Consider the following 27,610-nt stretch of genomic DNA (forward strand, 5'->3'; position numbering starts at 1 on the left):
TCTTCTTGGTAACTGAGAGGTACCCAGTCTGTCTGAAGGGGACTGCCCCCAGCTGATGGGGAAGGTACCACATGGAAGGGAGACAGGAAGGGACTGAGGACTTCTGTGATCCTAGCGGATGGTGGGAAGCTCAGATCTCCTCCTGTGGGTTCTGGATCCCTTGAGCCTGCCAGGGCTTTCCCGTTATTTATTTTCAAAAGCCTTAATTTCCCCCATGTTCGCCTTTTCTTTGGCAGCAAAGATGGCAAAGTCCAGCTTGAAGAAAAAAGGACCCATCTGTTCTTGATCTGGTTGAATGATGAGAATTTTTTTTTTTTTTTTTGCAAAAATGCATTGGTAACGGCTGAAAAAATGTAAATGCCTAACTTTTTAACCGTGAAAGAAATAAACTAAAGAGTATGGGAATTTAGGAGGGAAGGTGTAAATTATCACCATCAGTTCCCTATTCAAGATGGAACCTACTGGGTGATTCTCTCCTCCTTTTCAAAGTGAATTTTGATCTTAAAATTTTACCTTTATTTTCTGTAGGTAGGTCAGAAATATAATCATCGGGACAATATTAAGATAGAGTTTGCTTTGGGAGAAGGAAGAGACCGGGAAACAGAGCACCTCTGATAAATCGTCTAATCATTCCTGATTAGTCTTCTATTAGAGGCTTGAGAATATTTGCTGGTTTATCTTTAAAATGTCCCTCATCTCTGTGTTCCCTACACAAGATGCAAGATTACTGCTGATTCAATGTAGCCAAAAGGCCCAGTGGAAGAGTAGCTAACTCTTTGGCACCCTGAGAAGAGCCCATGGGAGGGCCATGAGTTGGGATTCAGATTTCCTGAAGACTTCATTGTCTTGGCTCTTCCTGTACAAATAAGATGTCAGTGATCTCTTGCACTTAAACAGAAAAAGGCTGCTTCCTCTTGAAGCTCAGAACCTGAATCAGCAATTAACTAGAGACTCACACTGAGTGTATGGATTAGGGAATACTGTAACAAGTAAGTCCCAGATCTCAGGATGTTAACACAATGCAGTTTTTTTTTTAATCATATAAAGCCTAATCAACTTTTGGCTTGTGATGACAAGGAACCTGGTCTCATGCCCTCTTGCAGCTCTGCTATCCCCTAGGGCCTTGGAGTCCCTCCTGGGTTCCTTTGCATCTAGCCAGCAGAAGGGGAAAGAGAGCACAGCATGGAGGACTGGAAGTAGCACACCTCATCACCACCCACATTCCACTGGCCAGAACTCAATCACATGGCCACATCAAACTGCAAGGGAAGCTGGGAAATGTAGTCTGTGCCGCAGCAATAAGCTCTCTGGCATGGAAGATGCCCCTTTTTTTTGCTCTACTTTGGGATTGGATTTGGCTCTGGGCAAGTCACGTGGCCAAATACATATCTCCATCTTTAAAACGGTGGTAATTCCACTTGCCCTTTCCTGTCTCAGGATTTGGAAAGGTATTGAGACATAAAAGGTTCCTAGAGGGACCATCTGGTCTAGCCTCTTTAGGCAAGGTCATTGTATTACCCCCCATGTTATAGATCACTTGCCCAATGTGACACAGCTAGTTTATGGCAGGGCTGCAATTAGAATGTAGGTCTCCATCTCTTGGCTCAGTGCTCCTTCTGCCATGCTCTGTTCACTCTGCCCTCTTATGAAAACAGTTATATAGGATATAGTTTCAGAAAGCTGATATAGTCCCTAGATAGCCTTCATCTTGTATAGTCACTAAAAACGGGTATTTGTATTACTTAAGGTCCATGTGAGTTTTTTGTTGTTGTTTGTTTTTTTACTGTAGAACCACTTAGAGTTAGGCTCAGAAGAGCCAGGCACTGGTCTATGCCCTGTACATATATTATTAACTCATTTAATCCTCACAATAACCTTGCGAGTGAGGGACTATTATTATCCCAACTTTATAGATAAGGATGCTGAGGCACAGAGAAGTTAAGTAACTTGCCCAGGGTTTTACAGCTAACAAGTGACAGATCTGGGATTTGATCCCAGGTGATCTGGCTCCAGAATCCAGCCCTGGATCATCTTGCTACACTCCATCTCTGACCTGGTGGGCTCCGTGTCCAGCCCTCTCTAGCGTGTCCAATCAACACAGACCCTGAATCTCAGGATTTAATATTCTGAGTTTCTTCTCTTAGTGAATGACCTTGGAGGTCCATGACAGGGAGCCATTTGTAAATTTACTGAGGCATGAATTTGAGCCCCCAGCATATGAAAATGATACACAGGATTAAGCTACATAGCTTGTGAGAGAGCCCAATCCCTGACCTCCGGCTCCGACAGCCTAGTGAGGATTTATTTTTTTTCCTTAAAAATTTTTTGGTCTATTCATCACTGGGTAGGCGGTAACTATTATGAAGTAATAAAAATGTTTGTTTCCTTGTGAAAAGCTGCCATCAAATGAGGAAGGACTTTTCAGTCCAACCTTAAAAGGCAGTTGACTTGATAGGGGTGGGGCGAGGCCAGCATAGCCATTTGACTCTTGAGGTAATTGCTAGTTGGGGTTGTTTTGTCTATCTATTGTTGTGTAAGAATCCACCCCAAAACTTAATGGCTTAAGAAACAACAGCCAATCGGTTGGTCCAAGATTCTGCAGTGTTGGACACGCTCACTGGGCAGTTCTTCTGATAGTCTTAGCCGGTGGCCAGTCAGTTGGTATGTCGTCACCTGCGGGCTAGGCTCCGCTGGGATGCTGGGTTGGCTGTGCTTCTGTCTCTTTCTGTGTAGTAGTCTCAGGGCCTGTCCAAGTGGCCTTGCCAGCAGGGTAGCTGGACTTCTTACCTAGTGGCTTAGGGTCCCCAAGAGCGCAAAGGCAGAAGCTTCCAGGCCGTCTCAAGGCTGGGCCTGTGACTTGTTTTACCAACAGGATGACACAAGTCACAGGACCAGCCCAGACTCCAGGGCAGGGAATTAACCAAGGGCGTGAATACCAGGAGGGGTGGAAACAGACTACCTACCACAGTGGTGAACTCTGAAGCTTCTGTATTTACAGATTTGAGCATTCCCAAAGGTCTCAGGAGAAGTTGATTGTACATTAAAATGTAGGTTAAATACATCTATTACTTTTACTCCAATGGAGAAAGACAGTTATATATGCCTGCTTCTTTCTCCATCCCCAAACTAATGAACCACTTATGACCATGAAAGCAGTGAGGCTGCAGATGTGACTGCCCAAAAGGAAAGGGAACTGAAGCGTGTGACTTCTGTTCTCTTGCCCCTCGCAGACTGTGTCTCAGAGGTATTGATTTTTTTTAAAAGGTATCAGTACCCACCCTCAAGTCAGGAGCATGCCAATTGGATCAGGGGACAAGACTATTTCTGATCTCCACCTCCTCTTTCCCAGCAAGTCACACATTCTGAGGTGACTTAGCATGCACAACAGGATGGAGAGCTGCTCTCCTGTACAAATGGGCTAGTGGGTTCAATCTGTCAGGGTTCCATTTCGGATCATCTTCCCCAGGCCCTTGAGTCACTACAGCCAATGGGGGTGCAGTGGCTACTTTGATGCACCACCTATATCCCCCTTCCTCATCAGGACTCAAGCACTTGTTCCCCAAGCACTCATTCGTCAGAGCTGGGCACTGGTGGCTGACGCCTCGCAGCCAAGTCCCTCTTTGGGAATTGTCCTTGAAGAGAGCCACCTTGCCCAAGGTCACAGCCCTTCCCAGGTCAGCGCACATCCAATGACTGGTCACGCTGCCTCAATTCAGGACAATTCCGCAGAGCTATCCCAGCTCCAGAGCTCCCCCATGGGGCTGGCTGATCCTTTGTTGTGACTGTATCACAGCCCAACTTCTCTCTCTGCCCCAGTCCTGCTCAATTCCCTCCATAGGTCTTGACCTGAAGAGCATTTGCTACTAAGCTTCCCACACACCAATGTCTATCTCAAAGTCTGCTTCCAGGAAACCTGACCCAAGATAGGAGGCTTGGAGACCAGGTTACTTCCTGCTACGGACTGGGCCACTGTGAGCACACACAGAAGCAGGACACACAGCATGGGCCTTCCCCAAACTCTTCCAGTTGGGAAGAGATGACAAGTACTTAAGCAACAATATGAGAAAATGAGCAAACATAATGTAATGTATGTCTGGTGCCTCAATGATTTCTTCCCCTCCTTGCTCTACCCCTCACAACTTCCCCCAAAGTTATGTTTTTTAGGGGATGGGTGATTCATGCCATTGATTATATGGTTAACAATTGTGCCTAAGCGCTCTCCCACCTGATTATTTCTTCCTTTGGGCATGGCACTGGCAATCAAAATTTATCTTTCAAATTAAGGCTATAATTATATTTTGATAAAGATCTAGCAATTCAATGAGAATGAAATTCTGAGGGTTGCCAGGATACGGATGACTCTGGGTTATGGAGAAGGGTTTGCATGCAGAATACTAATAGGTGGTTCAGCACTCTTATCTAGACCTTTCCAATAGCGTCTGATAATGTAGGCCCGTCAAGTACTGTTTCTCTGCTATTCTTCTAGGAGGATAAAAGCGATGAAAGATATAAGCAGGGCTTTATGAATGAAAAGGTGATTCATCAGATGTCTTTTGGTCTATCGCACTAGAGTTAAGAAACAGAGTAATAATTATGTGGTGTTACCTCAAAAGGAGGTAGGAGACAAAAGCTTTCTCTTATTTGCTTGCCTCTTTTATTGTAAATAAAAGCAAGGTGTCTTAGACGTTGGGTTATTGTTATGTGTTGGGAGATAGGGACCTGCGTTTGCAATGGTGTTGACTCCCGGAAAAATGGAAACAGTGGAATTATGTATGGTGTCATATTCTAGTTTTCCTTTACCTTTTGTTTCTCTTTTACACTGTCTGATTATTACTCACTCATTGATTCGACAAATATGGAGTCCCAAGTATCGTGCGGGTCCTGCCGAGGGATCTAAGAAAGTTTAAGATGGATAACTGCATATGAAAATAATAACAGTACATTACAGTAGCACCCAACATGGTTTTTTGGGGTGGCGGAAGGGGTAATTTTAAAATTGAGATATAGTTTAACATACAGTTAAGTTGTGTACACATTTTAAGTGCTGAGTTCAATGAGCTCTGACATAAACGTTTGTGCAACCACCTCCCAAAATAATATATAGTACATTTCCATCACCCCCCAAATTTTAGTACCCCTTTCCAATCTTCCACCCACTTTGTCAACCATTATTATGATTTCTGTCACATAGATTAGATTTGCCCGTTCAAGCACTACATATAAATTGAATCATACAGTATGATTTTAAAAAAATATCTGGCCTCTTTCATTCAGCATAATACTTTTTGAAATTTACTCATATTGTTTTATGTATCAGTAGTTCATTCCTTTTTACTGCTGAGCAATAATCCATTGTAAGAATACACCACAGTTTACCTATTTAGTTGAGCTGTATCCAGTTTGGGGCCATCATGAATAAAGCTGCTAAGAATACTTTTGTACAAGTCTTTTTGTAGATTTACATTTTCATTTCTCTTGGGTAAATACCTAGGAGGGAAAATGCTTAGTCATAGGTTAAGTGTATGTTTAGTTTTACAAGAAACTGGCAGAGATTCTTCCAAAATGGTTGTACCATTTTACACTCCCACCAGCAATGTATCAGAGCTCTATAGAGTTGCTCTGTATCCCCGCTAACACTTGGTACGTCAGTAGTCATTACAGTGGATATGAAATGGTATCTCATTGTGGTTTTAATTTGAATTTCTCTGCTGACAAATAATGTTGAATATCTTCTCATGAGCTTACTAGACATTCATATATCTGTCTTCTCTTCTGAAATGTCATTATGCCTTTTCCTCATTTTTAATTGGGCTCTTTGTTTTTTTATTATTGACTTGTAGTAGCTCTTTATATACTCTGAATGAAAGTTCTTTGTCAAATATATGGATTGCAAATATTTATTCCCAGCCTGTGCCTTGCCAATTTATTTCTAAATGGTATTCTTTTGCTGAGCAGACATTTTTAAAATTTTGACAAAGTCCAGTTCATCAGTATTCTCTTGTGTGGCTAGTCCCTTTGAACCCTGTCAGAGAAATCTGCTTCCCTTAAGTTCATGAAGATTTTGTCATGCGTTCTGTTCCAGAGATTTTATAGTTCTAGCTTTTGTGTTTAGGTCTGTGATCTTTATGTAATTACTTCTTGTGTATGGAGTGAAGTAGGGGTCAAAATTAATTTTTTTCCCATATGTATATTCAGTTGTTCCAGAACCATTTGTAAAACAAACAAACAAAAAAAGAAAAACCTTTCTTTTCCCCCATTGAATTGATTTAACGCCTTTTTCAAAAAATCAATCAACTGTATGTGTGTGGGTCTATTTCCGGACCCTTTGTTCTGCCCCATTGATCTATATGTCTGCTCTCTTGCCAAAACCACCCTGTCTTGACCTCTGTAGATTTATACTGAGTCTTGAAATCGGGTAGCATAAATCCTCCCAATTTGTTCTTCTCTTTCAAGATTATTTTAGCTATTCTAGAACCTATGCATTTTCACATACATCTCAGAATCAGCCTGTCAATTTCTTTAAAAAATGCTGGGATTTTGATTGGCCATTGATTTGAATCGATAGATGAATCTGGGGAGAATAGACATCTTTAACAATGTTGTGTCTTCTAATCCCTGAATATAGTATAGCTTTTGATCACATAGGCCTTCTACAATTTCTCTTAGGAATGTTTTGCAGTTTTTAGGGTAGAGGACACGCAATCTTTTGTTAGACTTATATATTTGATAATATTGTAAATGGTATTCCTTTTTATTTAATTCTCCAAGTTTTAATTACTAGTATATATATAGAGAGAGAAATACAATTGATTTTTTAATATATTGACCGTATATCCAGTGACTTTTCTAATTTTACTCTTTTAGTTCTAGCAGTTTTTGTAGATTTCATAGGGTTTTAAACCTACACAATCATTTTGCTGATGATGACAGTATTTGCTACTTCCCTTCGTATCTTTGTGTCTTATTATACTGGTGAAAGTAGATGTTTTGATTTCTTCCCAATCTTAGAGAAGGCAGCCAATGTTTAACCATTAAATATGATGTTAGCTATAGATTTTTTTGGAAGTGTCTTTCATCAGGTTTTGGTATCAAGGTTATACAAGCTTCATACAATGTACTGGGAAACGTTCTGCTCTATCTTCTGAAAGAATTTTTGTAAATCGGATTATTTCTTCCTAAAATGTTTTATGGAATTCACTGGTGAAGCCATCTGGGCCTGGAATTTCCTTTGTGGGAAAGGTTTTGATTAAGAATTCAATTTCTTTAGGACATACAGGACTATTTCTCTTTTCTCTGTCCCTTGCTAGTTTTTTTCCAAGGAACTGTCCATTTCATCTAAGTTGCTGAATATATTAATACTATAGACTGGGGTAGACAGAAAGACCAAAGATATCACTTGAGGTGGGACTCTGAAGAGAAGAAGGGACTTAGGCAGACAAGGAGGGGAGTTCTGAGGAAACAAACAGTGGTGTGAGAAAAGACATGGGAGTGGGATCACCAGTGGTGTGGGTTGTTGGACATGGATTATGCCAATCTGGTTGAAGGAGAAGAGGAAAATAATGTTAGAAAGATAGCTCAGAACTGGATCAATGCCAAATTAAGGAGTTTGGACCTTATGTGGGCAATGAAAGAAAGACCCCTGAATGATTTTCAGACGGGGGCATGACCTATAGAAATGGCACTTCAGGAAGATGTATTTGGAATGATGGGCTGGTAGGAAGGAGAGAGTGGTGGTAAATGCAGTTTGTATTTTTTTTTTTTTAGAACTGGCACAGTATGCAGGGGTGAGCACTGTCTAGAAAAAAGGATAAAGAATGAAACTAGAAAGAGTATAGTTGAAGTTTTCTAAAGGTAAAGGCCTCTGAATATCTATTTCTCTGCACATAACACAATGTTATGCACCCTGTACACACTTACCACACTGTATTATTATTGTCTCTGCTCCCATCTCCATCTCCATCTCCTCACCTAGATATCCACCTCTTCTCCAGGGGAAGAACCCAAGGTTTATTCATGCTAAAGTACTAGTGTCTAGCCATGTAGTAGGCACTTAATTAATATCAAGTGAATGAATGACATCTGAAAGTACGAGTGAGTGAATTAATGACTGGATGAATGAATGAATAGGCAGAATAAAAGAAAATGTATTAGTCAGGATAGGCTACACTATGCTATGCTAACAGATAAACCAACAAAGCTCAGTGCTTTAATACAATAATAGTTCTATTTCTTCCTCACACAAAGTCTGATGTAAGCCTAGAATGTGTAGTTCCCAAGCAGTGGAGGAAAAGAGAGAAGCAAGGCTCCTGGGAGGTTTTATAAGGACCAAGCCTTGAAGTGGTGTACATTAATTCTGCCTGTGTCCCACTGGCTAGTAGCTGACACTCTGTCATTTGGCCTCAGTCTGACTACATAGGAAGCTGAAAATGTAGATGTACACATAGACATTTGGTAAGCACTAAGGACAAGAAAGGGGTAAAACGGAGCCCTAAAAACTATCTGTGATCGCTTCCAGCCTGAGAGAAACCTAAATCCTAGAGACGCTAAGGGACTTCCTGGGGACCACCCACACAGACCACAGACCAGTTCTGCCTACCTTTCAGGCCTTAATAGTTATCACCTCAGGGCTCACTTATTGCTAACCAGTTTTTAGATGCCAACTCCTCCAGAAGGAACTCTGAGCCAAATGAAGCACTAATAGACTCCGATGTCGGTTACCTGGTAGCTCCAGCCAGGAGCACAAATGGAGAGAGTCACAGTGTGGGTCAGGGCAGGAAGTTTTGATGATGAACCTCCCAGGAGGCAGCAAAGCAGTCCTGCTCCGGGAGGCCTCTGTGCTAAGCTCATGCCAGCTGCCTAAAAAGAACTCCACATCCCCTGTGATCTGGAGTCTCCTATTCAGGATCAAAGTAACTGCCTTGGCAGGGCCCAGAATGCATGGTGAGGGCACTGTGGCCACGGGAATCGCCGCTGCGGTGTGTCCTGTGTAGCCAGAGGCATGAGGGGAGCGCCTCATCTGCCGTAGGAGGGAAGGTTGCCTCCCTGGGCTGGGCTGTAGTTACTGTTTGGTTTTCAGAGTTGGTGTGAGGGTCAGAGATGATGAAGGTTAAACAAATGGCCCGAAGTTTGGCACATAATGGGTTCTCAGGAGAAGGTGTCCTTGACGATGATGATGGCGATGGAGCAAGAGAAAATGATCTGTCTCCCATCTTTTAAGAAAGTTTGGGGGAGGGGGGCGCCACTGCAGGGAGCCTGCTGCTTTTCCCCTGGAGGCTGCCTCCCTAAGCAGGGCTGTGGACAGTCCAGCTTCCCTGCCCCAATCAGTGGTAGACGCATTTTATTTAAATGGCAGAACTCTCAGAAAAAGAGCCATCAGAGAAATGAGAAGTGAACCAATTGGAGGAAGTAGTGAAAGAAAGGATTAAAGGAGATATCGTAACTATGAGATGAGGAAAGTGAGAAAGACGTTCTCTAGTACTTCTTGCTTACCCTGCTTGTGGGCCAAGTATTGTCCCATGGCCAGAAAAATAACTGCCCCCAGGCAGAGGGCCTCAGGGGCTCACGGGAAGCGGCCTCCGCGTGCCCAGGTGAATGCCGCGGGGATGCTGGCAAGGCACCGAGCTCGTCTGCTACACCACTCTTCAGTCCTTTACCCCACTTCTTTGCTTCCTCACAGAACATATACCACCTGATATCGTATCGATGTGTTTATTTGTCCCCTCTGTCTCCAGGAGGACAGGGACTTCATACCTCAGTGCCTCAGGCAGGGACAGCACTCAGTGGCTGCACAGTAATTATTTGTTGAATGAATATTCAGAGAAAGATGGCAAGTTGTTGTCGACATCACGATTATCCTCCGCACGTGAAAGTGGGAGAAGCAGGCCTGAAATAAGTTGTAGGAACAAAGGTGAACATTACTCAATGGCGGGCCATGCAGGTGCCTGACTAATACCTGTTGCGTGAGCATCGTTGTTGTGTGTGTGTGTTAATGGATAAAGAAAGAGTGAAGATCAGAGAATGACAAGTCATTCCTTTCTTGGTTTGATTTTTCTCAGTACTCAGTGATTTCATTCTTGTCATGGCCATAATAGCTATTACTTTGGCCCTGTACACCAAATGGGAAAAAAACAAAAAACAAAAAAACAAAAAGACACCACCACCAGGACTTTCTTTACAGGCTGAAAAATGTAACATATCCAAAAAGGGCAGGTTAGTCTTGGTCTGTTAGAGACCCAGGCCCTCGCCCAGGACAAAAAGGAAAGGAGTGTGAAGGGGACAGAGAAAGGAAGTGGAGTAAGAGAGTGATGGAGACGTGCAGTCCAGGGAAGCAGGAGGCGAAGGGAGGGCCTAACGGTCTGTGAGTCCTAGCTAACAAGTAAATATTCAACTAGGATTTTCTTAATTGTTGAGATGAGCCTTTTGGGGTCTATCCAAATAAATACAAAAGCTCAAGTCCATACTTGTTACTAGAAAGGCCCTGACAGTCCTACAGTTCAGACCCTGAACGGTCTGCTCCGGGCCACTGGCTTGAATGCACCCCAGGAGGAGGGAACTTCTGGAGTCTGCTACCCCTGAAAAGGCAGTTTGCCTGGAAAGTCCCAGTAGATCCTGCTTTCTGTGGGTTTGCAGAAAACCCTACCACACAGGACACTGGTATTTCTGGGATGGGCTTTTAGCCAGTAGCCAATATCTAAAGAAGACCTGGGAGGGCACACTGGTAAGCTGACACAGTGGTGAGAGAGATGGGAATCTGGACATCTCTGCATGTCACTTGTCCCACGTGGCTATTGTTCTGGAAAGAACAAACCTTTATGCGTGGATAAAAGGTAAATAAATGTTGTGCTCACCGAAGCTATTGCTTTGACAGCCTTTAAAAGAAAGTTTTTTTTAAAAAAAGAGAACACTGGCTGAACCTCATTCTTAACTAAAATGAGATCGCCACGTTTTGTTTAAGTACTACTTGCCTTCTCTCCACTATCTTCACCTCTTCATGTAAACATCCTTGCCCTAATATCTAATTAATTCCCTGCAGAAATGACAGAAGGGGGCCCCATGACAGCCCACTAAAAGGGGTCTGTCCCATGTCTACACAGGACTGAATCTATACCTTTGATTGAATTCACTGGCAACTTTCGGGAAACAGCCAGTTTAGAAGGTGGTCTATGGGTTGGGTAAGTGTAATGAAATAATAAATGCTTCTCATTTATTACTGGGAAAAGAAATGGACTAGCCAGCTGTTTTTTCAGTGGGTGAAATTCTGTCAAAAATGCCTCTTTCTGAGGTTGATCTGTTGTTAGATCAAGCAAGGTGACCTATGTGCGACTTGGACCATTGCTTGGGCTCAAAACAGGTCTCGGAGCTGGTGTCACTGACTCATGCCATTTGGTTTGCAGGTTAGTGGCATCTGTGTTTTAACCTCAATTCCTACTGCTGCATGGGTCTGAGGCTGTAAAAGAAAAACAACAATAAAATAATTTCTTTACTCTTCAAGGTTATAGTATGGCCTGTTCTTTTCCTGATCTTGCTCTTTTGCCATATCCATCTGGCCTTGGTGTCTCTGACCAGTGAAGCTCTGCTTTGTGACACTCAAAGAAAGTTGCTATCTGGAGCAGGAGGGCAGTGTGAAGGCGAGAGCCTGTGTGGGGCTGGGCGACTTGCTCCGAGGGCACTGAGAAGGCATTGCCTTTCTCTCCAAGGCCAATACCCAGCTGCGCGTGCACTGCCTGGGTATTGGCCTTGGAGAGAAATCGAGCCCAGTATTTTGGCTAAGTGGGTGCTTGCAGCTTTCACTGGGTAGGTGACTTAGGGAGGCGTGTGTCAGGATAAAGAATGACTCTGCCTGTAGACGACTCCCAGAGATAATTTGGAGGTAGAGTTTGGGAAGAAAGAACAAAGGTGGGGAAAAGCCAGCACTTAGCAAAGCAGCAGGAAAGCAGATTCCTACTTAGTGTGCCCTCCTGCACAATCCTCATTTCTGTGGACGCCCCGGAGCAACTGGGAATTCAGCCTGACTTCTATGCATTTGGTCTTCACGGAAAAGCTTTTGTTAATGCTGACTGTAAATTGACGGGGTGGCTTTAAAGATGCTCCTTGAAGAACAAAAACTTGTGCAGATTATTTCCATAGCACATCAGTGTGTTTAACAACATTAAATAACCCTATTCCCTATTCGTTCCTTCAGCAAGCATTTACTGAGCACCTACTATGTGCCTGACTGTGCCTCGTGCTGAGATACAGACAAGAAATACTCTTTGTCCTGAAAAAGTAAACAGTCTGACAGGGAAATAAGCAGCTACAACTGTATAAGCAGCACTGTCATACTGACCCAGGCCCCACCAATTCGGAAATGATCATAATTTGGGGAAGGATTGTATTTGTGGTAGTCTAGAAAACATGTCTTCTAAGCCCACTAAAAGAGAAAACGTCGATCATTCCCCTACCTAAAAGTACAAATGACTCAAAGGGCCATAAAAGCATCCACTGACATGATACAGCAGTGAAAGCGGAATCCCACTTTAATGAGCAGATAAGATATCAAAGCACTCACCTCAGAAGGGCAGGCCTCTGACTGCACTGTTGCCATCTGAGTTGAGGGGGTGCGACCTACAGAAAGAAAAAGTGAACTAAGAGTACAAAGGTAAACAGTAATACGATAAGACCATGTCCTAGGCTGAGAATGGGTCAAATGAATAGCCATGGCAATGACACAGTGACTTCAGTGAATTAGTGTAATGTGAGCTGTCAAAACAAATAACCCCCAATATTTCACTGGCTTAATAAAATTCAGGTTTATTCTTCGCTTGCATAATGTCCAAAATGGGTTCTTCTTCACTGGTGGGTAGCTCCTCTCCTAGCCGGAGCTCAAGGATCCAGGCTCTTTTTTATCTTGTGAAACTACCATCTTCAGTATATGGCTTCTAAGGTCTCAAGAACATGAAGGAAAACATGTGGGAGATTTTTATGAGCTATGCTGGAAGTGGTGCAGATCACTTCTGCTCACATGCTACTGCTAGACCTCAACACATGGCTACACCCAACTGTAAGGGAGGCTGGGAAATGTAGTCCAGCTGTGTGCCGAAAAAGAGGAAATGACTTTGGTAACTAGCTAGGCCAGACTGCCACACTCAACTAGAGGAAGAGGTCATTCCTCTAGAGGTCAGCGCCATATGGACAGGTACCCTCTCTCTCTCCCTTACTTTGGTATCTCTGATGCCTAGTTGAGAATCTCAGGCCTTCCTGGTCATCTACTGTCATTTACTCCATGCCATGCCTCCCAGTAGCCTTGCTCTCTCTCACCCCCCTGCTTTATTTCATCAGAGTGCCTATTATTACCTGATTACATCCTTCCTTATCAGTCAATTTTTACTTCCTAGCCTTCCTCCTTCCTGGATGTGACCTCCATGAGGGCAAGGACTGTGTCTGTCATGTCTATCAGTCACTGGCAGTGCCCGGCACAGTGCCTGGCACATGGGAAGTCCTTCATCACTCATTGCTCAATAAATGAATGAACCTATTGGGCCCTGGGGTCCATGAATCTTGAATGGATTCATGGAGAAGGTACACCTTGAGCTGGACATGGAGTAGAATTCATCTGGGAGGAAAGAGATCAGGAAAAGAAAGAAGGTAGATTAAAGGAGAGAGAAAGGGTCACAAAGATGTATAGCTTGAACCATTTATGGAGTTGAATCGCATCCATTCAACCAAAATACTTGAGCTCCTATAACATACAGGTCCATATTCTAGACCGCTGCTTAGCTGGAAGATGCAAAAAATAAATAAGGAAGCCCATCTCTATCCTTAAACAAACAGCTTGTCTTGAGCTCTGCTTTGGGGTACCTAAGACACTCCCCGTTATATAGCAGGTTCCTCAACCCGGCCAGCAGGGGTCTCCACTGAATGACTTCAGTCTTCCTTTCCAGGATGACCGTGGCCTTCCCACACAGATATCTGCTCCTGTGTCGGGCAGTGGTGTGGGTTAGAAAGCGGGGTAGCAAGGTAGAAAGTGGTGTGGGGCTTTGGACTCAGACGTACTCACTTTGAGGTCCTGGCTCTACCATTTATAATCTTTGGGGCCTTGGGCAATTTCTTAACCTCGCTATGCCTATTCAGCAAATTAGAGATAATCAAATATGTTTCCTGGGTTTACTGTGGGAACCAAATGATATTATCCAGAGCCTAACTCAGGGTCTAGTCCATGCACATCATGCTCACTAAGTAGTGTTGTCTTCCTTCTTGGCAGCCCCTAACCTGCCCCCTTTGCTTCACACAATCCCTGGTCCAGCGGCAGTAAACTCCTCCTGGGACCTGCACTGACACTCTTTCCAACCTTCATATTGGGTCGCCTCATAGGAAATTGCCAATATTCAGACGTTTCTTACCTCAAAATGGAAATTTCATACGGTTCTCTTCCAGCGTTTTCCAACCTCCCTGCTAATTCTATCCATCAACTCTGCCTCCACTTCAAGACTACCTCTTCCCTGTACCCCTTCCCGAACCAGACAGCGTTTCTCTTAGACCTGTATGGCACTCTGTACCTTTCTCAGGGGGCACACTTGATCCCATTGGGCTCATCATCTAATCTGTCTCATGTGGCTACCAGGTTAGAAATTCCTCAGGGCACTGATGGCATCTCCTTCTCTTTAAAGTACATCTGCACAGTATGTACCTTGAACTTAATAAGAGGTTACACATTCCATTTCCCAGACCCAAGTGTGATTAGACAGGGACTCCGGTACGCTCGGCGGGACTGGGGTCAAGATCTACTGGTGAGCCTCTGAACTGTGCCAGCCAGCACTGGGGCCCAAGTCCCTTGTCCTCTAATGCGACCCTCTAGAACCAGTTGCCTGCTATAACTTTTTTCTCTCTTTTCCTCTCACTCTACCTGCCTCCTTAGCAAATCAACCTGAGAAGAGAAACATGACAAATGCCTTAAACCTGGGAGGGAGAAGTAGGGTGTCATTTATCTATTTTGAAAGATTGTTGAGTTCTTGGATTCTCATTTGCTTATTTAAGAGCTATACAGTTGAACCATATGAAATCAACAATATTTCTAACTATTTTGACCTACAAAAATATCCATTTCATATGGTACAGCCTAGTGTCTTGGTATTTGGGCTCATTTACAGACATTCATAGGTGAAGTAGTCTGATCCCTGTGTGTGGTCCACTCACCCACATCCTTAGAGAGATTCCCTAGACAGGCTACTCAGCTCCTGACGGGCCCACGGCCTTCAGCAGATTCTGCCATTGCTTATGGAGTTTCCATCAGAGGCTCTGGATTCAAAAATGGCTAGTTCATTTCCCTTTTCCCTGCAGGTACCAACATTATGTGTTTGATCTCTGGGCTAAATGTCAAGACCTCCAGGCTTGAGTTTTCAAGTCTTCTGGAGACTAAAGGCTCTCCTCATCACCACGTGGACTTCTCTGTGCTGTTACTCAACAAAGCCAGTCCAGCTCCTCCGAGGGCCAGTGGCAGAACACCCCAGAGACAAGGAGGGAAGGGAAGGAACTCCTAGTTTTCTAAACATGGCAACACATGGGGCAGATGAGCGTGAAGGGCAAGAAGGCTTGTATGTTTTTCTCCAATAAGCTGTAAGTTAAAAATGCAGAAGCTTTAGACGGATTTTAGTTATTTACGAACTAGATCCACCTGAACGGGGCAGTCAGGAGCCTCTCTTGTTTTTCTCATTTCATTCACCCAAAGGAATATACAGAACCTTAACAATTATTGTATTCAACACCTTCAATCATTTCATGTGACTTTTAAACAAAGTATTTCTTACTGTCCATCTCTAGTAGAAAATATCCTAAAGACAAAAAGCAAAACAAAAAGGTATCTAAAACTGAATTCAGTTGTCTTATTGTAGTCATTCTGAGACTACTCAAGTAAGAAATTATGCCACTGTCGTTAAGAATCAAGATTTTCAGCATAAGAGAAAAGAGATCAATTATAAAATCAAGAAAGTTAAATTGAAACCCGTAATCTTAGATTTGAACTGGAAATAGCGGTTTCAACTCATGATTTATCTTCACCTTCTAAAATTTACATATTTTCTAGTCTTGTCTATTGAAGAAGCTTAGAGTCAATGACAACCCAGCAACAATGAATACCCCTGGCATGCGGAATGTGGTCTCTAAAGCCTGTTCCCTCCGAGAAGAGCCAGGACTTCTTGGAGAAAGGGCTGATTCCAGGTCTGGGGCAGCAAATATGCAAGAGGAACCTGGGCTACCATATCATGCCTAAAACTCCAGAGGAGGAAAGAGACTGTAGGAGGTCCAGTGACCTACTCAATGCCACACAGGAGGCAGGACCCTGGGCATAGCCAGGGCACCTAGTCCATGCCTCTCCAGAAGGCAGCCTCCCCTCAGCCAGGCCTCCAGGCCATGGCCCTCCCAGCTAATGTTCCAACCAGGATCCAGAGTTGTCTGACCAGGGGTTTTTCACTGCCACTCTTGGGGGATTTTGACAACAAATCCATTTCAAGCTACTGTGGCATTGGAGAACTTTAAAAATTAGCCAGGTGAGCAATCAAGACATCCCAAATCTGAAATGCAAATGCTTGTTCTCTAAGGGTCACATTCCTAAAACCCCCAAGACTATTAGTGCTCTGTCCATATTCCCTTACCCTTATTAGTTTAGTGCACAGCAGCCTGACTTACAGCTCCCACGACCTGCATTCTTTCTCTGACTAAGGAGCCTGCTTTTCTAGAAGTACCAGGGAAATACTGTTTTGGCACCTAGGCAGCCTTCAACCAGTGATTGATAGGAAGTGGTAGATAAATATCCCAACTCCCTCGCCTCTAAGGGGTGTGTTCTGCACTAGCTCCCCGAAGGTGATCCAGCCCCAGTTACCCACCATGATAACATGCTCATACGTACACCCTTTATTGGCTTCCTTCCCTTCCCTTTCTCACTTCCCTCCTCCCCCTACTGGTAGCTTCTTAGTATCACCTCCTGAACCTTCGCCTCAATGCCTGTCCTGGGGAACCATTCTCTGAGCCTGTCTTCCCCGGGCAGACAGAGAAAGAGCCATTGTCCGTGAAGAGTGGGCCTCCTTCAGTATTGCTGCAGACTGGGCTAGACTCAGGCTGAGTCAAAAGACAACACATCTTTTCTGACTCCAGATTCAATATATCATGTGTTAACTATGTGTGTCTTTTATAGAGAGCACACAACTCATTATAAACGTCTTGGCTTTGGGAGTGGAAAGGTCCTTGGAAAAGAATTCCTTTTGGCTTGCAGGCTCATGTATTTATTCCTTCTTTGTTGGCCCAATAAAGGGCATCACTTCTCTACCTATGAAGATACTAATTAGCAAGTAAGTAATTCTAAGTGCAGTGCAGTGGAGGTGGTATGTGGGACCTTTTGTAAGTATTTTTAAATTTTCCATCATTGCTGATGATCTCTAAGTAAATTTTAAGAGACTAACCTCTACCTAGGAGAAGAGATTTATTAGCATGTGTAACTGGGTGTCATGTGCTAATTACCTTACTGCTTCATGGTTTAACCAAGCCAAGGGCATCTGTCCAAGAGGACCAGAGAGTCTCTGTGCACCAATAATGGAAACAGAAAGAACCCTTTCCTCTTACATCCAGTGGCTGTATGCAGTGTCTCCTGAATAGAAAGGTGATTTTCACATGCTTTTTCTGATCTGCCTCTCCCACTCCAGCTCCACTTTCTTCCCTGGAATGTCAAAGGTACCTGTGTTCATAACATCACATCTGTAGTTTGAGCAGGAATGAAGGGACTTTAAAACACTGTATTCATCTTTGTGGGTAGAGTGCCTTCCTTCCTCTCCATTTTCCTGCTTTCAAGGAACCAAGAATACCAAAAGCTGATACTCATGTCTTCCCTGTAACCAGCCTCACCTGGTTCTCTGCAAATAATGAAAATAGCTTTGTGACAGTTCACCCTTTTCTGAATCTTTGAAGTATTCCTTAGCTATCCATCTGGCTCTCCTGAAAGATCAAATTCCTTATTTCTGATCGGTATTCTCTTTTCTATACGTTAACTTGTTGGCAAACATGTAAAACTGCCAGTGTCTCTTTAAGGGGTGTGGGGCTGACGAGGCAAGGGTGGAGCCAGGCTCCCACTCTGATTTAAGCTCAGGCACGCAAGTCTTGAAAACTGGCACAAAGGTGTCATGCCTTGGTGATGGACTGGTCATTTTCAGCCCAGGTTTGCTGGAAAGCAGGCGCTTTACCACTCACTGTCTGAGAACATCATGGCCCCTCTGGTAAAGCTAACCTTGGGGTTGATCTAATTATTAGACTGTGCTATTGGGCTGGTTTTTGTAGAGCAAAACAGTTGAATATCACTAATTTAGTATTGTTCAATCTAATACCTACCTTGTTGCCTCAGCATCTATAACTAGTGCTACTCAATGTGCGGTCTGCTGACTGGGCACGTCAGCATCCCCGGGAAACTTGGTCTTTGCTCCCTGGGCCGAAGCGCTTCTGGCATCCCAGAATTAAAATGGCTACTTTCTTAGATGACAGGTGAAAAGCGTGTGTTGTGAGTTTCAGGTTTTGTTTTCGGAAGGACAACCTGATAGATGTGATAGATAGCAAATAAGCACTGAGAGAGATGAAGGGCGCAGCGGCCAGGCTGAACGTTGCCAAGGGAAGTGCATGGACCCGGGGTCAGGAGACCTGAGCTTTGTTTTTGCCTCTGCCAAAAATCAACTCTGTGATCTTGGCTCATATCTTTGAACCTTGATTTCCTCCTCAGTACCTGAGAGGGGTGGCCTAAACAGTAGCTTTCAGTGTGTTGACTGCTGCCCAGAGCAAGAAATACATGTTTACATCACACCCCGGCATACACACATACAAATGCACACACGTGTGACAGAACCAAGAGCGTCACGAAACAATACTACATGAGGTGCACTGTGGTATTTTCTATTCTACTCTCTTCTATTTCATTGTTTAAAAAAATGCTAGTCTTGATCTGCTGAATGGATTTCACAATCCACTAAAGGGTCACGCCCTGTGGTATGAAAAGACACAGAACGCCATAATTTTCGAGGTCTCTTCAGTAGGAGAATCCAATGACTCTGCTAGATGCCTAAAGGAATTTTCTGACAATAGCTGAGCTGTGACAGATGGCTACGTGCTTACATTCTGGAGGAAGTGCATGGTGTAGAACGTGGCAGCAGAATGAAAGAAAATTATAAACCGTTTCCAAGGAGAACATATAGTGCTGCAGCTCTGACAGTGACTCAGAGAATTAGGATCTCTAAGTCATTACACTGAATGCTGCCCAAGTCAACCAGTATCAGAGACCAGGGGGGACATCCAACCTGTCAGAGAGGTCACAGGCTCCCTGGTTGTAGGCAGCTTTCTTTTCAGTTTCCAGATTGTAAGACACCCCCCACCCCCCACCAAGAGTGATCTCTAGTAGCCTCATTTTTGTTTACAAAAATGAAGACAGGAAAATAAAGAAAACAGGAAGTTGGAGAGCTCCAGACTTTCGTCTTTTGAACTCGGACCCCAATCCTGGCTTCTTCATCTTCTTCTGTTCCCACCGCAGGAAGAGGAACTAATATTTAGTAAGTAGGGACCTGTCAAGGACTTTATCATTTCCCTGGATCCTAAGAACCATTCTGTGAAGGCTCTAGGATCCCCACTTACAGAGGCCCAAAGATTTCAGTCACTTGTTCTGGATCCACTGCTGCTGTGCTGAATCCCCATCGTTCCATCCCAGAGCCCAGGGTCTTTCCCCCAGTGCATCCTGCCATAGCTTGAATACAGAGTCTTTCTTGGGGGGATGATGCAACCTCATTTAATTTTGGTGACTGGTAGAAAGCAGAGGCATAAACAGAGCAGACAGGACTCCGTCAGACAGCAGGAAGGCCAAACCCTGATTTGTAAAGATGGGGAACTTGAATCCTGGGAACGTTCAGTGACTTGCCCACGGGCACAGAACTGCAAGTAGAACCCAGGCTTCTGGTGATCTTTCCACAGGATGTCGAACATTGAAACGACAGCAGCAATAATTAAACAGTACTCCTAGTGTGAAGCATCATTTCGTTTTAGAAGTTAGTTAGAGAAATATTTATATGGGAAAAATCGTTCTGGCTCCTTTTCGTGCATAAATAAATACACAGCCACATTCTCCTATTCTGTGGGTGCTAGAACTTGTCAGGAAGCCCAGATTTTTCTGATGCTGAGGGGTCCATGTTGGATGCTTTGTCCACAGTGGGGAACAAGTCTGAATTATTGTGGTTCTGCGGAAAAGGAAGCCCAGCAGGGACAGACTGTGGGCACCTGGCTCTGGCGCTGGGTTGTTCAACAGGTAGCAGGAGCCTTGGTGCTCCCTCCTCCACACTGCCAAGCAGAGTTGGTGAGGGGAAGGAAGGGAGGGGGGAAGGGAGGGAGGGAGAGAATGAATAGTTTCGAGTGGTGAAATCCCCTCCCTTGCTCCCTAACGGATCTGGGAAGTCAGGCAGTAGCACCGGAGACCCTGAGTAGATTTCCATTTTGCTTACCAAGCTGGTGACTGCTGAGGATCGGCTGCAGCCTAGCAGGGACCCAGAGAGCAAACCGCCGACATATCTGTGATGCAATTTCAGATGCTCATTAATATAGTGATGTGCTAAACATGTTCCTTGCTGCTTTCTGTCAGAGGGCATTGGGATGGATGGTTTGTGTTCCCAGCAAGAAAGCGGTGAGATGGGGGTGGGTGTGATGGGTGGAAGGGCAGGAAGGAAGGTTAGCAAGGTACATGTGGGTAGTTAGTCCTGTAGACACTCTAAGAACATTTAAAGAAATCTCTTCCCCTCCCCTGAAGGGGTAGAAATTCCATGTCAGAGTCACTTTGCACATTTTTCTGAAATTTTCACGACATGTAACATTCAGACTTTGATTTCAGCTGTCACCTTCCCCTTTTAAATTCTTGAGAGCCTGGGAAAAGGAAGAAGGAGTAGCTTGTGGAGAGAGCCAGCGGCAGGTGTGGGGCCTCGGGGTAGGGGGGCCTTCTAGGAAGAGAGGCCAAGAATAAGCATTTTGCACTCCTCTTAAGGGCAGTAAAGCTTTAAGGGAGTGATAAGCTCATGAGGCCAGGAAAGGCAGTACTGAACAAGTACCAACCCTAGACTGGGGGCTGGAGAGGCATGGCGCAAGATTGTATTCGCCCTTGATTTTTACCCCTTCCCAACAATTCCTAAAGCCGAGCCTCTACCTGTCCTTAGAAGTGAACCTGGGGACTTCCCTGGTGGTCCAGTGGCTAAGAATCTGCGCTCCCAATGCAGGGGGCCTGGGTTCGATCCCTGGTCAGGGAACTAGATCCCGCATGCACGCCGCAACTAAAAGATCCCGCATGCCGCAACTAAGACCCGGCACAGCCTAAATAAATAAATACATACGTACATACTTAAAAAAAAAGAAAAAAAAAAGAAATGACCCTGGCCTTTCCAAGAGAGGGGCAGACACCAATCTTCCTCAGTTTCCAAGTCAGCTCATTTCAGATGAACCCAGTGACCATATCCATGCTGTCAATACATCACTACGAGTCAAGGTCTAGACAATCCCATTATCTTCAGAATTTGACAGGGGGATCAGCTAAGTTCAGTCTAGAAAGACTTTTCACTGCCCTGTGGACGTTTCCTACAATGGCATTTTCTTTCAGCAGTTTGGTTTTATGGTATCTGTTTGTAGTGCTGTTTGTATTTCTGGAATACGACACATCTCCTGGGCACTTTGTGAAAGATTCACTCAGTTCTTGGTTACACCTAATGCTATGGATGACAGAGTAGCAGTTATGAATCCTTTATTTATTTATTTTTTTGAGAAGCACTAGATACTTTTCATGTGGCAGACAGCCGCTTCACATCCCCCAATCAGCCTTAGTTTAGGCAAATTTATCTCAATATTGGTTTGGGAAAAAAGAGCAGCTTGGAAGCCAGAGACGGTTTCTAATCCCAGATCTTCTACATGCCAGGTGTGTGACTTTGCAAATTTACTCACTTTCCCTGGGCTTCTGTTTCCTTATCGGTAAAATGGGAGCACTACTTTAAATTTATTTATTTATTTATTTATGGCTGTGTTGGGTCTTCGTTTCTGTGCGAGGGCTTTCTCTAGTTGTGGCGAGCGGGGGCCACTCTTCATCGCGGTGCGCGGGCCTCTCACTGTCGCGGCCTCTCTTGTTGCGGAGCACAGGCTCCAGACGCGCAGGCTCAGTAACTGTGGCTCACGGGCCTAGTTGCTCCGCGGCATGTGGGATCTTCCCAGACCAGGGCTCGAACCCGTGTCCCCTGCATTGGCAGGCAGACTCTCAACCACTGCGCCACCAGGGAAGCCCGGGAGCACTACTTTAATCTCTGGGTGGTGTGAAGATACCATGAATGTAACGCACCTGGCGTAGTGCTTAGCATATGGCTGGAGCTCCCTGCAAGAGCCTACAGTCTTGGACAGGAAAAGATACGTGCACATAACCTTCTTCCTGTGTAGGGGATAAAAACAAGACATATAGCCCTATTTCCCATTGTCACCTGTGCCATTATCTGCCCCTTCCCTGGGAGGAGTAACAAAGGAAGGAGAGGACAAATACCAGGCAAGGCAAGCAACTGGCTCTAGGGAAGCAGATAAAATAGTGGGAGGGTGTATTCCTTTTCTAATATCATACAACAAATTGCCACAAACTTAGCAGCTTAAAACAGTGCCCATTTATGATCTTGAAATTTCTGTGGCTCAGGAATCTGGGCACGGGTTAACTGGGTCTTTTGCTCAGCGTCCCCTTGGCTTGCCATCAAAGTTTTGGTTGGGGCTGAGTTCTCATCTGAGGCTCAGGGGCCTCTGGGTTGTTGGCAGAATTCAGTTCCTTGAGGTTTGTGGGACTGAGGCCCTCAGCTCCTAGAGGCCCCATTGCTTGCCACCTGGCCTTCTCTACAACGTGGCAGTTTGCTTTTTCAAGGCCAACAGGAGAGTATTGCTGCTTCTGCTTGTCTTTTTTTTTTTAAGGGCTCACCTGATTAGGCCAGATACGCCACACTGATTATCTCCCTTTTGATCAACTCAAAGTCAACTGAAGAGGGATCTTAAAATCCCATAATTCACAGATTCCACCTACACTCAAGGGGAGGAGACTATACAGGTTATGTACACGAGAAGGCAGGAATCTTGGGGGCTACCCCAAGAATTCTGCCTACCGGACAGTTCCCTGGGTATACCCAAATAAGCTGAGGAGAAACCTTCTTGCTTCTCTTTGTATTATTTTTATGAAACCAAACATTAAGTAAGAGCACCAAACCTACTATCTTGCATGGCTCAGCCAGGGTGAAATTGTTAAATAGGGAAGAAAAAGGGGCAGGGTGAACCTGAAGATGTGGGACAACCTTGCAATGGCAGTGGCACAGCGAGCTTATGAATGAGTGGATTCAACTTTTGTTGAACTGTTATTGAGGAAAAGGAATCGATTTTTTAAAGAAGGAAAATGGGATAGTTTTCCCTAGAAGAGCTCCATTAGTGCCTGTCTGCCTGCCTGCCTCTGGTGGACACACAGTACTAGGTGATGCTCTGTAACCAAAGGACAAAACTGAAAGCAAAAGCTGTTCCCCACACAAAGATGGAGGGGCCACAGCCACTCAACCTCGTTTCTGAGGGGCTATCAAAATATAAGACCCTGAGCGTCTGGTCTGTGGTGCTGAGGGAATGAGGGGCTATAAGACTCTCTGGTCTACCCCCAAGTCACCTGGGTCCAGCCCCAAATCCTGGCTTCTGCCTTCCTGCTGAAAGGATGAGCCTGGGAGAGGAGGTGCTCAGAAGTCCCTCTACTTCAGGGAAATACCCACTGAACCTTCTGCCTCTTCTTTCCACCAGGCAAGCTTTCTGCTCTGTCCCTTCTCCCAGCTGTCACTAGCAGATGAATTCACAGCCATCTCCGTTGAGTCTGGTAATGACCTCTGCCCTGTTGGGTGGGAGCTGACCTCTGCATCCAGGGAGAGGCTGACTTTTCAATCAGTCCTGGTCACTGAACCACAGCATTCCTCTGAGGGGGGGCTAAATAAAGGCTCTGTCTTCAGCACTTCCCCCTGCTTTACACATGAGAGAAGGAGAGCTCTGATCCACATGTGGCCCACCCTTTCTACCCCAAGGCCTCCCACACCTCATCTGAGGCCTGAAGAGGCCTCAGGACTCAATGACCCCTGACCGGTTCGCCAAGCACTTACGGTTTCCAATGAAAGGGCTGAGGTTATAGAGTAACGCAAGAAAGAAAAGTTGCTGCCTTTATTCTTGGCCCCATAGAACTTTCCCCTAAAAATACTCTTCCCCTACCCAGGAAGATAATCCTGGGATCTCTAACCCTTGGGCTTGAAGTCTTCTTGGAGATAAAACACCAAGTGAGAATAAATCTAGGTCAAAGGGAGTAATCTGCTCTGTAGCTGAGGGTGAGAGAATATAACAGATAGATAGTACACTCTGGTTATGGTTGTGTACAATACAATAGCTACCTGTGGCTATTTAAATTTAAATTAAATAAAATTAAAAATTAAAGGTACTTAGTAGCCAGTGTGGCTAGTGGTTACCACATTGGACTGTACAGCTAATACAGCATTTCATCATCACAGAGTTCTATTTGATGGCACTGTTTTAGAGGCATAGATAGCACTGTCCCTTTGACCCTGTCCATGTGATGTTTCTTTAGCATCTTTGGAAATATGTCCTTGTTTCTACTGGTGGTCCTTGTGGTTATGATGTGTTATTCTAGGGGGGGAAAAAAAACCAACACTGCTAAAGACTGCTTAAGAAAACAAAACCAAAACCAAAAACAACTGCTGTAAATGCAGTGCCGGGGGAGGGGGGGATTAATTATCAAAAGGCTGCGTTTTTCCCAATTTTCTTTCTTCTATTCCCGCCCCCCCTTCTACAAAAGTATCTATCTTCCCTTCTTTTACATTTGCCTTCCTGCTTTATCTGTAGAGCGTCATGTTTTATGTAAGGCTTCTCAGACGAAGTGAAATGGTAGACCAGATTTCAAAAAGAAAAGGATCGGACGGGAACCAAAAGTTTGTTTGGGGCACAGGAATAAACAGTGGGACAGAATGCCCCCAAATCACACCCTGGGAAAAAAAGGAAAAGCAGAAGGAGAGGACGAGACTGGGAGATGCAGGGTAGGTCTGGTCCAGATAGTAGGTCTGGAGGGTAAAGCAGACTGGGGCAGTTCTCGCCATTCCTGAGGCTGGCAGGCTGCCCAGGTGCTCAGGAGTGCCTCTGTGCAGTAACTTCCTAATCAGACTCTTCCTGCTTAGGAACAGTGCCTTCCATAAGAATTTATCTTTGACTCACGGGTGACCTCCATCTTAGGCTCAGTGTGTGCATGAAGAAGACATACTGGGTGAAATGCTGTGTTTGGGGGAAGGAGGCCTTCTTCCTTGATCTCTTGGAGGAGTCGCAAGGACCGTGTCCCTCTCCTCACCAGCACTGTCTGTGGTTTCCCTCCCTTAACACCAATCACCCCTTAATGGGTTCTTTAATGCCTGTGCTCTTCCCTGGGCAAAACTAGGGAAGCTAAGCAATGCTTTGAAAGATGGCAGACAGTGGAGATGGCAAGTAGAGGGCAGGATAATGTTCAACAGTGAGGGTCGGGGGCCGGGGGTCACAGGAGACAGAAAGCAGGGCAAGGGAGAGGCAAAGTTCAAGTGGGCATCGGGAGCAGGTGTGCAGAACTATAGTTCTGAGGGCCTGCGGCCAGAAGACTGGAGCTGGGGCAAGCTTTGCCACTCACTCCTGAGGCTCTTCTCTGCCTTCTTGGAAGGCAGGACCTCACCCCACCCTGAAGCACGGCTGGCCAGGGGCTTGTCCAGGTTCACGAACAACTGTGTCAGAGAGTGAGAAGTGAGGGTGTAGAGAGGAAACTGGCTGGTCTCGGACAGATGGTTGGTGTCCCGGGGTCTCCCATCCCTTGGCTTGGGGGCAAAGGTTGTCCTATCTGTATTGTAAACTTCAAACCTTTCTCCAGCCTTAAGCAAGTTCCTCTTGTGAATGCAGCAGTCTGGATTTCTACTCCACTCCACCCAGACTCCACCCCTGTCCCGCCCCAGGGTCTGCCAAGTGCACAACTGAAAGCTTCGGATGGATAATGCCCTGTTTTCCTCTTTTGTCTTGCAGCCGTCTCCAACCTGGACATCGAGAGCAAGCTGAGCGTGTACTACCGTGCACCGTGGCACCAGCAGAGAAACATCTTCCTCCCGGCCACCCGGCCGCCCTGCGTGGAGGAGCTGCACCGCCACGCCCGGCAGAGCCTGCAAGCCCTGCGCAGAGGTGACTGATCTCGGGCTTGGGGGCATTTCGGGGAGAGAACCTGGAGCTCGTCCCATCAAGGGGTTGTTTTCTGTCCCATCAGTCCCAACACCTCCCCTTGTTATAGCAAGTACTTTGAAATGCTCCCTTTTCTACCCTGAAATGAAATCCATGGGTAATATAACCTGCCTATTGATGTAACTAAAAATAGCATTATGGCCTGAATATGATAATAAAGAGAACTTAAGAGGAAAATTATTTATAATAATAATATTTGCAATATGCAAATGCCCAGGCACGGCTGCACTAGAAGACATAATGAAGAAGTCAGATGTTTGTGCCTATCAAAAGTAGGTTTGGATTACGTAAAGACGGAAGTCATTCTGAACACAAAGCACAGAGAAATGAAAGAGTCAGGGGGCAGGAGGACACAACCATAGAAACTGGTGCATTCAGCACATATTATAGGTGAGCAAAAAAAAAACCCTCTGGATTTTAATTAAAAAAGAGAATTAGCTTTGACTCAGAAGTAGGTTCTAGGCTTTTCCCTTACAAGAAATTCTGGCGGGATATCTGTGGGACCTGGGGCGCTGTTTCAGTGTTCAGGACTGTACTATGCATTGTAGGATGGCTGTCATCCTTGGTTCCAGCCCAATCATCTAACAAACAACCAGAACCTTCCCCAGGGGGGTTCTGCTGCTGCTGTTGAGAACCAGTGATCTGGTCCATTCTACAGCAGAGCACACGGAGCCCTAGAGAGGTCAGGACACTTGCTGAGGGTCACAGGCAGCAGGTTAGGTACAGTGCCAGGACCCCGACCCAGGCCTCCAGACCCCCCCAGCCAGAGCTCTGTTTTCCTCCGCGCCACACACTGTGTCCTAGGGAAATAAATATTTCTAGTTCTAGTTCTCTCACAGTCCTGAGAAAGCCGGAGGTAGGCACACAGCATTCAAGGTAGAAGATACAGCCTCTTCTTCCACTGGTTACTTTTCAGTGCCTTAAAGCCACTCTAATTAGGACAAAGGAGATTAAAAACTGGCATCATCCTTTTTAGAGCCCCCTCCGTTGGTGTCAGAAGTTGGCATGCCAGCTTTTTCGGCCTTTAGAGTTTTGCTATGGAGACACATGGGGTCTGTACATTCAGTGTCTTTGTTCCAAATTCCCTATGCTCCTTTAAGGAATGGTATTTTGCGAGAGTATTAAAATTCAAATAAAATATTTTTATGTCACTATCAAGATGGAGAAATAAAATGACAAATGTTGTTTTCAGCTGTTTTCTTCCTCATGTGTATGACTCCTCCCTTTTGCCCATCCCTTGTCTTTCTTCCCTTTAATGAAAGAGCTAACCTACTAATATCCTTAATGCAATTGT

At 45.0% G+C, this 27,610-nt stretch overlaps 1 protein-coding gene and 1 long non-coding RNA gene across 6 annotated transcripts in view; one reads left to right on the forward strand and one right to left on the reverse strand.

Annotated features, from left to right (window-relative positions):
* NHS (NHS actin remodeling regulator) overlaps positions 1–27,610 on the forward strand; it is a 342,854-nt gene that overhangs the window by 258,933 nt on the left and 56,311 nt on the right. For all 4 annotated transcript variants that reach the window (XM_059911577.1, XM_059911580.1, XM_059911579.1 and 1 more), the window contains one exon: positions 26,107–26,259. In XM_059911577.1, the coding sequence (XP_059767560.1) occupies positions 26,107–26,259 (153 nt within the window). The remainder of the gene's footprint in view (positions 1–26,106; positions 26,260–27,610) is intronic.
* LOC132357810 (uncharacterized) overlaps positions 1–27,610 on the reverse strand; it is a 96,266-nt gene that overhangs the window by 9,142 nt on the left and 59,514 nt on the right. Inside the window, exons 4-6 of one of the 2 annotated variants that reach the window (XR_009500333.1) lie at positions 12,548–12,603; positions 9,751–9,883; positions 5,377–5,487 (exon numbers count right to left, since the gene is read on the reverse strand). This is a non-coding gene — a long non-coding RNA (uncharacterized LOC132357810). The remainder of the gene's footprint in view (positions 1–5,376; positions 5,488–9,750; positions 9,884–12,547; positions 12,604–27,610) is intronic. The other variant, XR_009500334.1, reaches the window with a different exon arrangement.

Source organism: Balaenoptera ricei, chromosome X (assembly GCF_028023285.1).
Source record: "Balaenoptera ricei isolate mBalRic1 chromosome X, mBalRic1.hap2, whole genome shotgun sequence".
In the NCBI taxonomy this organism is placed as follows: Eukaryota; Metazoa; Chordata; class Mammalia; order Artiodactyla; family Balaenopteridae; genus Balaenoptera; species Balaenoptera ricei.